Consider the following 10,833-nt stretch of genomic DNA (forward strand, 5'->3'; position numbering starts at 1 on the left):
AAAGCCACTGGTTTAGACTAAACATTAGGACAAGCTGAGTTTTCACCAGGTAAAGATAGCCATCTACTACAAGGACCAGATGGCATTGGGGGTCAAGGTTGACAACCCCAAATAACATGCCTGGACCAACCAGAGACAAACACAGAAGTCTGAGACCGGCAGGCCTTTTGCCCTGAAGCACTGATTGGTGGCTTTAGGGAGTCATAACCATTTAAAAAGAATTCTGGAGAGGGGGTGCCTGAGTGGCTCAGTCGGGGCTAAGCATTGGACTCTTGATTTCAGCTCAGGTCATGATCTCAGGGTCCTGATATCGAGCCCAGTGATTAAGATTCTCTCTCTCCCTCTTAGAATTCTTAAGATTCTCTCTCTTCCTCTCCCTCTGCCCCCTTCCCCCCACCCCCACTTTCTAGATAGGTAGATAGATAGATAGATTGATTGATTGACAAAATTCTGGAGAAAAAAAATCCTGGGGCATCTAGCTTAAAAAAAAAAAAAGGTAAATCAGAAGAGAGGAACCTTCACACTTGAACCCCAGGGGTTAAAGACGCAGAACAGACATGACCTCAAGACCTGCTCAGTGGAATTCTCCACAGCCTGCCGTGACCACTTCCACATAGCGGGTCCTACAGCTCCAGGCCATCGAGACCACTTTTCATCCTGAGGCTGCGGACAGGGCCGTGTTTGAATTCAGTCTAACCTGTCCAAAAAGCATTTGGCGTTGCTAGCTCTGGAAGGCGTGTTGCATGGTTTAGGCCTCAGAGAATGGAGGAAGGAGTTTAAAAATACCTACGCCTTAATTTCACGACCAAATTGACCAAAAGAAGTGTGTAAGCCTGATTCGGGGTTGAGGTACGTTTTTTTTTTCAGTAGAAAAGGGGCTCTAAAATTGTGTGCATTCCTTAAAGCGTATCCCTCAAAAGCTGTAATAGCCGGCCTTCTTGATGAGTTGGGGTCTTCTCGTTTCCACCTGTCTCCCGTCAAACAGGCAGAGGGGCACAGGGCTGGGTGACCCATGTCTCTCTTGTCCCAGAGGACAGTATGATGATTTATGATTTCTAGGCCTGAGAACTTCACATGCTGGTGCACATAAAAAGAGTGAAAAATCTTCTGAGTCCAGAGAAAGAAAGGAATAACTCTGTAGCACAGCACTCTGCTCATACCCTGACATGCTGCTCTGTAGGCTGTCATGAGTATGCATCACACTGGCCCTTGCAGACAAAAAGGGTTATTTTATCCAGATTATTCCCCCACGTTGCAGGGGAAAAGGGACTCATTTGTAATCATCAAAGGAATGCTGACAGACTTGAAACGGGATTACATTCTATTATACTCATCCGAATTAAAGATTTGTTTTGGAGATCATTCTTAGGTTTCCTTCTCCCTGCTCCTCCAACCCCAAATGAGGCGATTTGTATTCAAGAGACATCTGAGGCAGACATGAAATCAGACAGTTTGCAAACATACATTTCAGATTCTGTGGCCTGAGTTTTGAATTTTAATGCTGCCTGGTTCTCTGTGTGTGGAAAACTTGGCCCTCAGGTCAAAACTAACCCCAAACATCACTTCATTCCCTAGCTTATTAATGCAGGAGAAATTCCATTTTGGGGGCCTAGTGAGCAAGTGATATAGGTGTCCAGAACAGCAGGTATGGAAATGAAAAAAATCTATACCTGGTCAGAGTCCTGTCTGGGAGATCTATGGGCACACTGTTAAATCCTCAACTCCACACTCTGGGGTTTGGGTACCATTTGGAGAATGCCACCTGCCAAATCTACCATTCACCCTTCAAGCTGCTTTGTTTCTGTGTGTGCATGAACCCACTGAGGAGGAAACTTAAGGTAGCCCTGTATCATACCTAACACAGCATCTGGTACCTGAAAGAATTAAACATTTCCTGTTCTTTCACACAGAACTCCAGTTGTATGGCCACCTGATAGAGCAGGCTTGAGTACCTCCGACTGGAAGTCCTAAGGCAGTGGAAGAGCGTGCAATTGGGTCAAAAATCTGTCCCTTGGGTTTAGCTGCCAAAAGGACAAGATATCTTTGAGAAATCTCTCTCCGGGCAAGGAGATGGCACTCTCTACGAAGGGAGACAGAGCAAGGAATATAGGTAAAGTGCCATTCTTTGTACCATTTATTTTCTTCTGTCCTTTTTTCTGTCCTTCCTTTTAGACTCAGTGTCCTTCTCCACAAAGTACATCTCTGGGAGTTGTTTCAGTAAGCATTTATCAGTCTAAACATGTCTTGATTTCACACTCTTTTTTTTTTTTTTAAGTTTATGGTTAGTAGTAATCTCCACACTCTGTCTTGATAGTTTAGCTGGGTATATAGTTCTGCTCTGACAGGTTGTTCTGTTTTTGTTTTTGTTTTTTCCCCAGAACCTGGAAAAATATTTCACTGGCTTCTGGCTTTCACTGTTGTTGCAAAGACTTTATGGATGACATTTTTTTCTCTCTCTCTCTCTCTCTGATTGTTTTACTTTTGTTTTAGTAGTTTATAGTTTAGTATTTAGTATTTAGTATTTATAGTTTAAATATGATGATATAAATTTATTTTTATTTATATTGCTTCAGATGCTTCAATCTGAATCTTTCATTAATTCTTTTTTTTTTTTAAGGATTTTACTTATTTATTTGACAAAGAGAGACACAGCGAGAAAGGGAATACAAGCAGGGGGAGTGGGAGAGGGAGAAACAGGTTTCTCATGGAGCAGGGAGCCCGATGCAGGGCTTGATCCCAGGACCCTGGGATCATGACCTGAGCCGAAGGCAGACGCTTAACAACTGAGCCACCCAGGCACCCCTGAATCTTTCATTAATTCTCAAAAATGGATTCCAAGATATTATCACTTTGAGTGCTGCCACTCCCTCATTTCCCCTATTCTCTCTGGAATACTGATCCGATGTATGTTGAACCTTCTTACAAACTTGTTTCCATATTTTCCATGTCTTTACCTTTTTGCTGAATTCTAAATAATTTCTCCTGCTTTATGTTCCTGTTCATTGTTTCTCTCTTCAGCTATATATGATTTATCCATTAAGCTTTAGTTTCTATGAATACACTTTCATTAGTATAGTAGTATTAGTAGAGTTAGCAGATATATTTTGTTCTTTTTCAAATCTTTATAGACTTTCATTCCTTAGTCATGTTTTATACTTGCTCTTTTGTTTTTCTGTTTTAGTTTTCCTCTGTTATTTATTAAGAACTCTGCTGTTTTTACTGCTGACTGTTGTTTATATAATGTAATTTTGGATGTGTGTTCATAATTAGCAAGATTTCATCAGTAGGAATCTTCTGAAGCTTGTGATGATGATGTCTTTATGTAGGGAGGATGTGTGTGTGTGTGTGTGTGTGTGTGTGTATGTGTGTGTGTGTGTGTTTTGCCAAGTATCTAGGGGCGCAACCAACCTTGGACAATTTTGTTAGTTTCTCAAATGAGGTTTCTTGGTAAAGATAATTTGAACTTAAAACCCAGACTCTTGAAAAGGCAGGCCTGTGATTACATATTCTTGAGGAAGATTAATTTTTTCTCCGAACCTGAGCCCAGGCTGAGATAAGTTTTCTTGCCATTTTTCTTTGCAAGAAGACTGATTTGTTTCTCATCCACCTTTTTAATGAATGTTTAACCCTTCCAGGTCCCAGCTTTATAGGAAGATCTTTATTCCAACTTCTCACTTTACATTGGTCTAATGCCTCATCTCTTGTCTTCATGCACCTGTTAAATCCTGGTTGTAAAGAACATCAGAAGGTCCCAGTGTAGCCACAGGGTCAGTGCCAGCTAACTTCTCCAGTTCTCTGATCCCTCTTCATGTTTGTTCCCTGTGTGTATCCCTTATATTTAGTCATTCATGCATTTAAAGGATGTCTGTTATATTTTACTCAGCAGCTCTAGATGTTTTGTTGGAGAAATAATTTCAGATCATCAGTTCTACCGTATTTCCAGAAATGGATTACAGATCCTATTTCGTAATCAGTTCTTTGGGGCTATATGGTACTATCTTTAGACAGGATGTGGAGTGGACAATACCTTTACAGGTATTTCCCATGTATCCTGGGAAAAATTTGGCTCTGGTGGATTAGGAGACCAACATTACAGAAATGGCATTGCTTTAAACTACTGTATTTGTTTTTGTATTAGAGGAGCTGCCTGGGTTCAAATCCCCCAAAGTTACTTCACTTCTCTTTGCATCAGTTTCTTCAATTTATTATCATAGCATCCATTTCGCAGGTGGTGAGGATTAAATGAGTTAATAAAGTTCTCAGAACAGGGTCTGGTGCATAGTGCTTTAATGTGCTTGATACACTATTGTATTTTCAACTCACCAACTTCTCTCACTTGTGCTGGAGGCAAGCCACACCCAGCTGGACCAGAGTCTTAAATGAGATGGTGCACACATCGGGGTTAGCTAATGGGTTGCAAAATTAGGGACCCCCAGGGAGAAGCAGAGACTCAGAGAACAGACTAGAGTCACTTGGTCAGCCACCGTTCCCATCTGAGATTCTCCTTCCAATACTAAAATCTTGGTGACACCAGGATTTGTGTTATTAAGAAAAGCTGTTTCCTTCCAGAAAGATAAAAACACACCAGCCTCATTAGAATAGCGACTTAGTATCATAAAACTTCGGAGAGCCCTCACCTCTAGCTTCTAGGTCCATTACTTAGCTCGAATGACAAGAGTATGGATTTTGGAAACCAATTAGTGGGTTCAAATCCTGCCTCTAAATTTTACTAACAAGTGTGGAGCTAGGCTAGGCAGTGAGATCGGGGATAGGGGTAGATAACAAGGGAGCAGTTGTTCTTTCAGTGCATATTACCCCCAAAGTGGTGCCTTTTCAAGATTTTTAAAGATGTTGACAGGGTGGCTGAGACCAGTGACCTCCAAATCCTTAAAATCATGAACCCCATTAGCAGAAACATTTTGGGAACATATCTCCGATACGTGTACAAACTGTGTACTGTTCAACTGTCGATTTTTATGTTAATTTTAAATCAAACGTGACTCCTTTTTTTTAAGCTTGAAAAGAAACCAGTATGAAACGGACAGAAGTTCTAACCTTTTCCTCCTACATCCACTGGATCGCCTCCCGTGTGCACCTACTTTGGATGGACTGGGTAGAAAAGGTACTGAAGGACAGAATGGGGCAAGGTCAGTCTACTCAGTGGGCAACTGGTACAGCCGTGGTCACTCCATGAACTATCTCGCAAGGTTAGGCAGATTGTGGCATCTTTTTATTCCTCTGGCTTGCTCCCCACCCAGCACCCACAGAGGCCAAGTGCCCCAGCGCCCCCTCCCCCAGGCTCATGTCAGAGTTGGCTCTGCTCTGTGTCCCAGCTGGGTGGTCTTGGGCAGGTTAGCTAACCCATCCGGGGCTGGGTTCTCATCTGGAAAGTGAGGCTAATACTGACTTCGTAGGGCTGCTATGAGGAGGAAATCAGATAACACAGTGCTCAATTAACTTTTACTCTCTGCCTTTCTGTCCCTTCCCCGAAACTGCTGCGAGGCTGCCCTTTCCAATAAAGTGCCTGGGAGAGCAGAGCCATCAATTACGGAGCCACTCACTGGCCCAGACTCCTCTTCTCTGCTCCAGAAAGAGCCAGAAGAACACTTTTCAAATGTAGTTACTTCCCATGGAAACAGACTAGCAATTTCAGACGCTTCTCTTCATCTCTCTTCTCCTGTGACAGCTGGACAACTCCTTCAGACATTGGGCTTGTTTTTCTTTGGTTATGAGCTGGCTTTTAATCCCATAAAATTTGTGAAAAGTAAAGACAATCCTTGAATAAAGGGGTGATGTGACTAAGGCATAAGAAAATGCAGAACTCTGTGTGTGTGCTGGGATGCAGAGACAAACCGGTGGCTGGGAAAATACAGTCCCGGTCTCCCTGGTGGGGAGTCCTGGAGGAGGGGTGGAAGGGACAGCCAGTCATGCCTGTGTGCCCCTGAATGAAGCCATGCACGCAGGACGTAGTCCTGCCCTCTGAACACCAGAGCAGTGGTTCTCAACTTTGGCTGTCCTAGAGTTGCCTGGGAACTCTCAAAATGAGGCCAGTGCCTGCTTCCCACCCAGGCCAGTTACAAGAGAAGCCCTGGGGTGCTGCTTGAGCATCCCTACATTTGTTCAGACTGAAGCCATTCTCCTGTGCCGCCAGGGTGGAGACCCTGCTTATCTGAGCAGAACGGGAAGGTTTGCTCTCTCCTAAATGGACAACTGCATCCCCTCCATCAGGACCTGGTTCCCACCCCTGAGGCTTCAAGATCAATTGACTTAACCATTTTCCACATTCTGAAATTCTTGGCCAGTGAAATAAGGAGCTAGGGTTGGGTTTATTTGCTGGGCTGCAAATGATCTGGTAACAAACACCACTTCTTGTTCGCTTGGGCTACTGGTTTGCTTGGGGAGGGAGCAGGACATCCGCCCAGAGAACCCCTTCCATCTTCGAGGTCTGGGGACAGTTTGGTATAAGGAAGACCTTAAAGGCTGCCCCACTCTCCTTGTGTTTCATTTCCCTTCCCTTCTGCTTCCCACACTCACCATTAGATGCCCCAGGGTGAAACCAAACGTGTGGACATACGCTCATGCCTACTCTGTCAAAAGTCGAGAGTTTTCTAGGACTCCGAGTGGGAACTAGAACGATTTTCCACCCCTCCCCTCCCTCCATCCCTCCCCACCCCTCTCAACAAGCCCATCAATCACTCTGAACTTCTTTGAGAAGAAAGAAAAGAAAGAAAGGGGATATGCAGGGAGACAAGAGAAGATGCTGCCGGCCTTCAGCAGAGAGACATGGAGAGAAAAATCACCAAAAAAAAAAAAAAAAAAAAATGAACAAGAACTGAGAAACCCAACTCAGCAAAAATAAGTTCGAGAGACACACTGGAACATCGCTCTTCAAAGCAGGACAAAATGTGGAGGATCCTTTGCTTTTTATGGCTGGAACCCAAGATGGCGCCCCTCCCTCCTCTCAGCCCTCATCCCTGCCTTGTTCTTTGAACAAAGATGATGCTGACATTACACTTCTGTTTTGGGGGAAAAAAAATCAATGATCAATTTGGACCTCTCAGGCCAAATCCCCAATTTGGGAATGCAGTCAAAAAACCAGAACTCCATCCCAAGGAGGAAAATGGATGAAAGCCGAGTGTATTTGAGTATGGGATTAAGGGTCACAGGCACTAGTTTTGCATGAACTGATCTTGTCTTCCTGGGATATGTTTTTAATGCAGTGATGACAGCCTTCCAGTGGCTGTTGGCAGCATCTCAGTATCTTCAGGGATGAGAGGGAACGGGGTGTTTGGGGAGCCTTTTTCCCAGCAGGCTTGGAGGCGATTAGCACAAGTCACGAGCATGGAGGGGGAGGAGGAAGCCAGGATACAGTCCCCTGGCTTATTAAGAGTGAGAACCGATGCTGGAATCCTCAGGGCAAAAAAAAATCAATGACCCAGGAAAACTACACCAGCTGACAACCCCAGGAAAAGCCTCAAGGAAGAGTTGCAAAGAAGAGAAAGGCTTAAGTAACTTTCCAAAACTCTGCACTGTTAATCTCCTGCGAGGCCCTATACTGTACACACAATGGCTGGGACCCCTGACATTCTGATACTTTCTTTCATGTGGAAACACCATCCTTCCTCCATCCTCTTCTTCCCAGGGCAAAGGGCTCCCAAGTGCCCCCCCCCCACCAGCTTCAGTTTTTGATGTTTCCCTTGTTTAGAAAAACAAGCAAGTATCTGCATTGTGGAAGGCTGCTCCCCAGCGCTGGGCTATTTGTGTAAGGCTTGGGGGCGGGGGGGGGGGCACGGTCTCCTTACAGACCTCTGGTTTCTAATGCCTCCAAGTTCATAAAAAAGAGCAGGACCACCTGTCCCCAGGAAAGCAGGTGTCAGGTTTTGAGGACCCGAGCGTGGGGGGGAAGGGGGTTTTGGAATTACATGATCAGTATCCACTGCTTTGACTAAAGCATTCAACTAAACCCTCAGACAGTCATCATTGGAGCTTGGGAATTTTCCTCAATGCTGTATATCACACAGTTAGGGGGGTCCCTAAAGGTTTCAAGTCAAATCGATCAGCTTTGAAAGACTCCATCTTTCTCTCTGAGCCTTCTCTAATGTTTCCCCAATGCCACACAATATAGCATTTAGATTTAAACCTGAACATGTCTGTGCTTTGGGAGGATGTATTTTTTTTTTCTTTTCTTCTCCCAAAAAGGCTCCCTGACACTCTCTCCCTAGCCCTCAGATCCCTGAGGAGCAAGGCTGATCAGAGTTAAAATGGGGGCTGCTTGTGGATGGACCTGGCCGTATCACCACCTACGACCGGCTCAGGGAGTTTTAAACCCTAGAATTCAGGTTCACACCGAAAGCAGAAGGAAATAATTCTTTTGTCATTTACTGTCATTTAGAAGAACATGTATCAAAATATCCATTTCCCTTAGGATGAGGCGCCCTTGTTCGAGAGCTCCAGCACACCTTCTAGAACAGTCGCTACATACAGACAATTCCGAACTTGGGTGGTAACCTACAGACGGCCACAAATACTGCAACTGCTTCACTAAAGAAACAAACTCTGAGTGTCTATAATCTGTGAAAACAATCTAATGGTTACACCACAATTAACCTAAAGCAATATTTGTTCAGTTGCAATGATGTCACCAAAAAAAAAAAAAAAAAAAAAAAAATGGCTTGTCAGCCTTCAATGCTTTCTCCACAATATTCAGAGCTAGAGGGTGGCGGATTCAGAACTGCTTTCCATAGCTTAAATCAGCAAATACAGAACTTTCTGAGCAGCCAAGAAAAGTTCTATTACCAAAAAAAAAAAAGTCAATAGCACTTGAAAAGCATTTCCCTAGCACATTTACCACAGCATTCTGACCCTGTGGTGCTTGATTTTTAAGGACCACGGTTTGCTTGCCAAATAGGCATATCTTGGCTTCCTTTGCTAGGTAGAAACACTGCCTTGATATTAAATATTCAAAGCAAAGAACCTCTGACCTAAGGGCTCTCAGCTAACAATGACATTCTCTGTAAGTAAACTAGAAACCCAACTCAGCTTCTGGTTTGCCAGTGTTCTCTGCCATGTACTAGTCTCCTACAGAGCGGGGTGAGCAGTGACTCCGTTTACCATGATTAGATTGCAAAAGACCCTGCAGGCAAAAGCCTGGACTTGGCAGAAGATCCCTGGAGAAGGGGGAGAGTGGGGTTCAGAGCTGCCTCCTGGGCTGGGCAGGGGCTGCGGAAGGGTGAAGGCCTCCAGCTTCACCAGAGGGAGACCCAGGTCGGTTACAACTGCAAGGACTTTGTTGCTCTAAGCAAGTGCATCGGTAATACAAAAATGTGGCTCCTACAGCCGTCATCAACCCAGAAACTTCTCTCACTTCGTGGAGTCACACCTACAACCCCAGAACTGATATCAGCTGCGGGAGATTCTGTGTGAGTCTCCCCAAAGAAAAGCCTCACCGTTTACTGGGAGGAGGGAGTCATTATTTTTTGTAAAGGAGACTGGGACTGGAGGGGGCGGGGGCGCTGGTACCTTTTGGCGGTAAAGTCAAGACCCCCCCGCCCCCGCCCCCCAGTCTCAGTTCTGTAAACTTCTGCTCATCTGGCACACGGACCTCCCGGCGGGCTTCCCTCCCTGCCTGCCGGCTCAGACTTCAGGTCAGACGTCCCCTGGGCTAGTCTCCTTACATGGGTACCCGAGAGGCTGGCTGGGGCGCACCGGGACCATGCGAGTGGCAGACCAAGTGCAACTCCTCGGCCAGCACGTGTATTGTACGCGCTGGGCGCGGCACAGGGCTTAGGAGCCTCCAGGGGACATGCATCCGTCAGAGTCGGGTCCCTGATGCCAGGACCCGATGCTGGGAAATTGACGAGGTAAACAGCAGGGCGAGAAACTCCAAATATGTTACCCCCCCCCCACTTCCTTGGGGAGGGGAGGGGCTCCTGTGCCATCACTCCACACGCAGCCACCTCTATGCCAAAGGCTCACACCAGGCAAGAAAACTGGCTATGAGCGTGCCTCAACTTCAATCCAACCCGGCCGTGCCCCCTCGGAAGGCTGCCCCCAGCCGAGGGCTCACCTGGGCGCACCGCGGCGCGGGGGGCGCGGGGCGAGGGAGGGCGCTTCTTACCGGAGAAGTCCGTGAGCGCTGCGATCTCTTTGGAACAGACCAGGACCGCGCAGTAGAAGAGGCGCAGGAGCTGCCCGGGAGGCTCTACCTGCCTGCGGAGTCCAGGATGCTGCGCGGGCTGCGGGGCGGGCGGCGGGCGCGCGTGTCCAGGCAGAAGCATGGTGCCCGGCGCGACCCAGCGCGGGCGCGGGCCCGGGGCGCGACGGGGGTCCCTGGGCGGAGGGCAGCGTCACATGGCGGGGCGAGTCGGTGGCCTGCGGCTCCGCGGCCCTCCCACCGCCCGCCCCGCCACCTCCCGGCTCAGGCTGCCAGAGCCTCTTCCCAGCGCAGGTCAGCACCGGCTCCCCAGCAAAGGGGAGGGGGCGGAGAAGTGGGGCGGGGCGAGGAGCCCCGGGAAGGATTCGCGTAGTTTCCCCGAGAGGAAATCTCCGCTGCCGCCCCGCGGGAGGAAACGAGGGGGGCCGAAGGGAAAGTGTAGCCTTCGCGCGCCCGGCGGCTGCGGAGGCCGGTCCCTGGCGCGCTGCCCGCCGCGGAGGGCGCCCCCAGCAGCGCACCAAGGGCCGCGCAACTTGAGCGCCTTCCACGCCTGGGTCCCCGCCCCGGAGACTGCCCGGCACCCCTGGCCCGGCCCGCGCTGGCCCGGTGCCAGCCTCGCCCTGGCTGCGGGAGGAGTGCGGCCGGTGCCCGTGACGCACTTTGGAGCCAGCGCCGCGCGT

The 10,833-nt window shown here is 47.7% G+C and overlaps 1 protein-coding gene across 9 annotated transcripts in view; it reads right to left on the reverse strand.

The window, feature by feature from the left end:
* The window catches only part of EVA1C (eva-1 homolog C), a 71,503-nt gene extending 60,797 nt beyond the window's left edge, over window positions 1-10,706 (reverse strand). For 3 of the 9 annotated variants that reach the window (XM_078079209.1, XM_078079105.1, XM_078079068.1), the window contains exon 1: window positions 10,118-10,700. In XM_078079209.1, coding sequence (XP_077935335.1) covers window positions 10,118-10,277 — 160 coding nt within the window. In that variant the 5' untranslated portion in view covers window positions 10,278-10,700. Of the gene's footprint in view, window positions 1-10,117 lie in introns of all 9 variants that reach the window. The other 6 variants (XM_078079250.1, XM_078079172.1, XM_078079144.1 and 3 more) reach the window with 6 other exon arrangements.
* Window positions 10,707-10,833: the final 127 nt, after the last annotated feature.

The sequence above is a fragment of the Halichoerus grypus genome, chromosome 1 (genome assembly GCF_964656455.1).
Source record: "Halichoerus grypus chromosome 1, mHalGry1.hap1.1, whole genome shotgun sequence".
NCBI classification, from domain to species: domain Eukaryota; kingdom Metazoa; phylum Chordata; class Mammalia; order Carnivora; family Phocidae; genus Halichoerus; species Halichoerus grypus.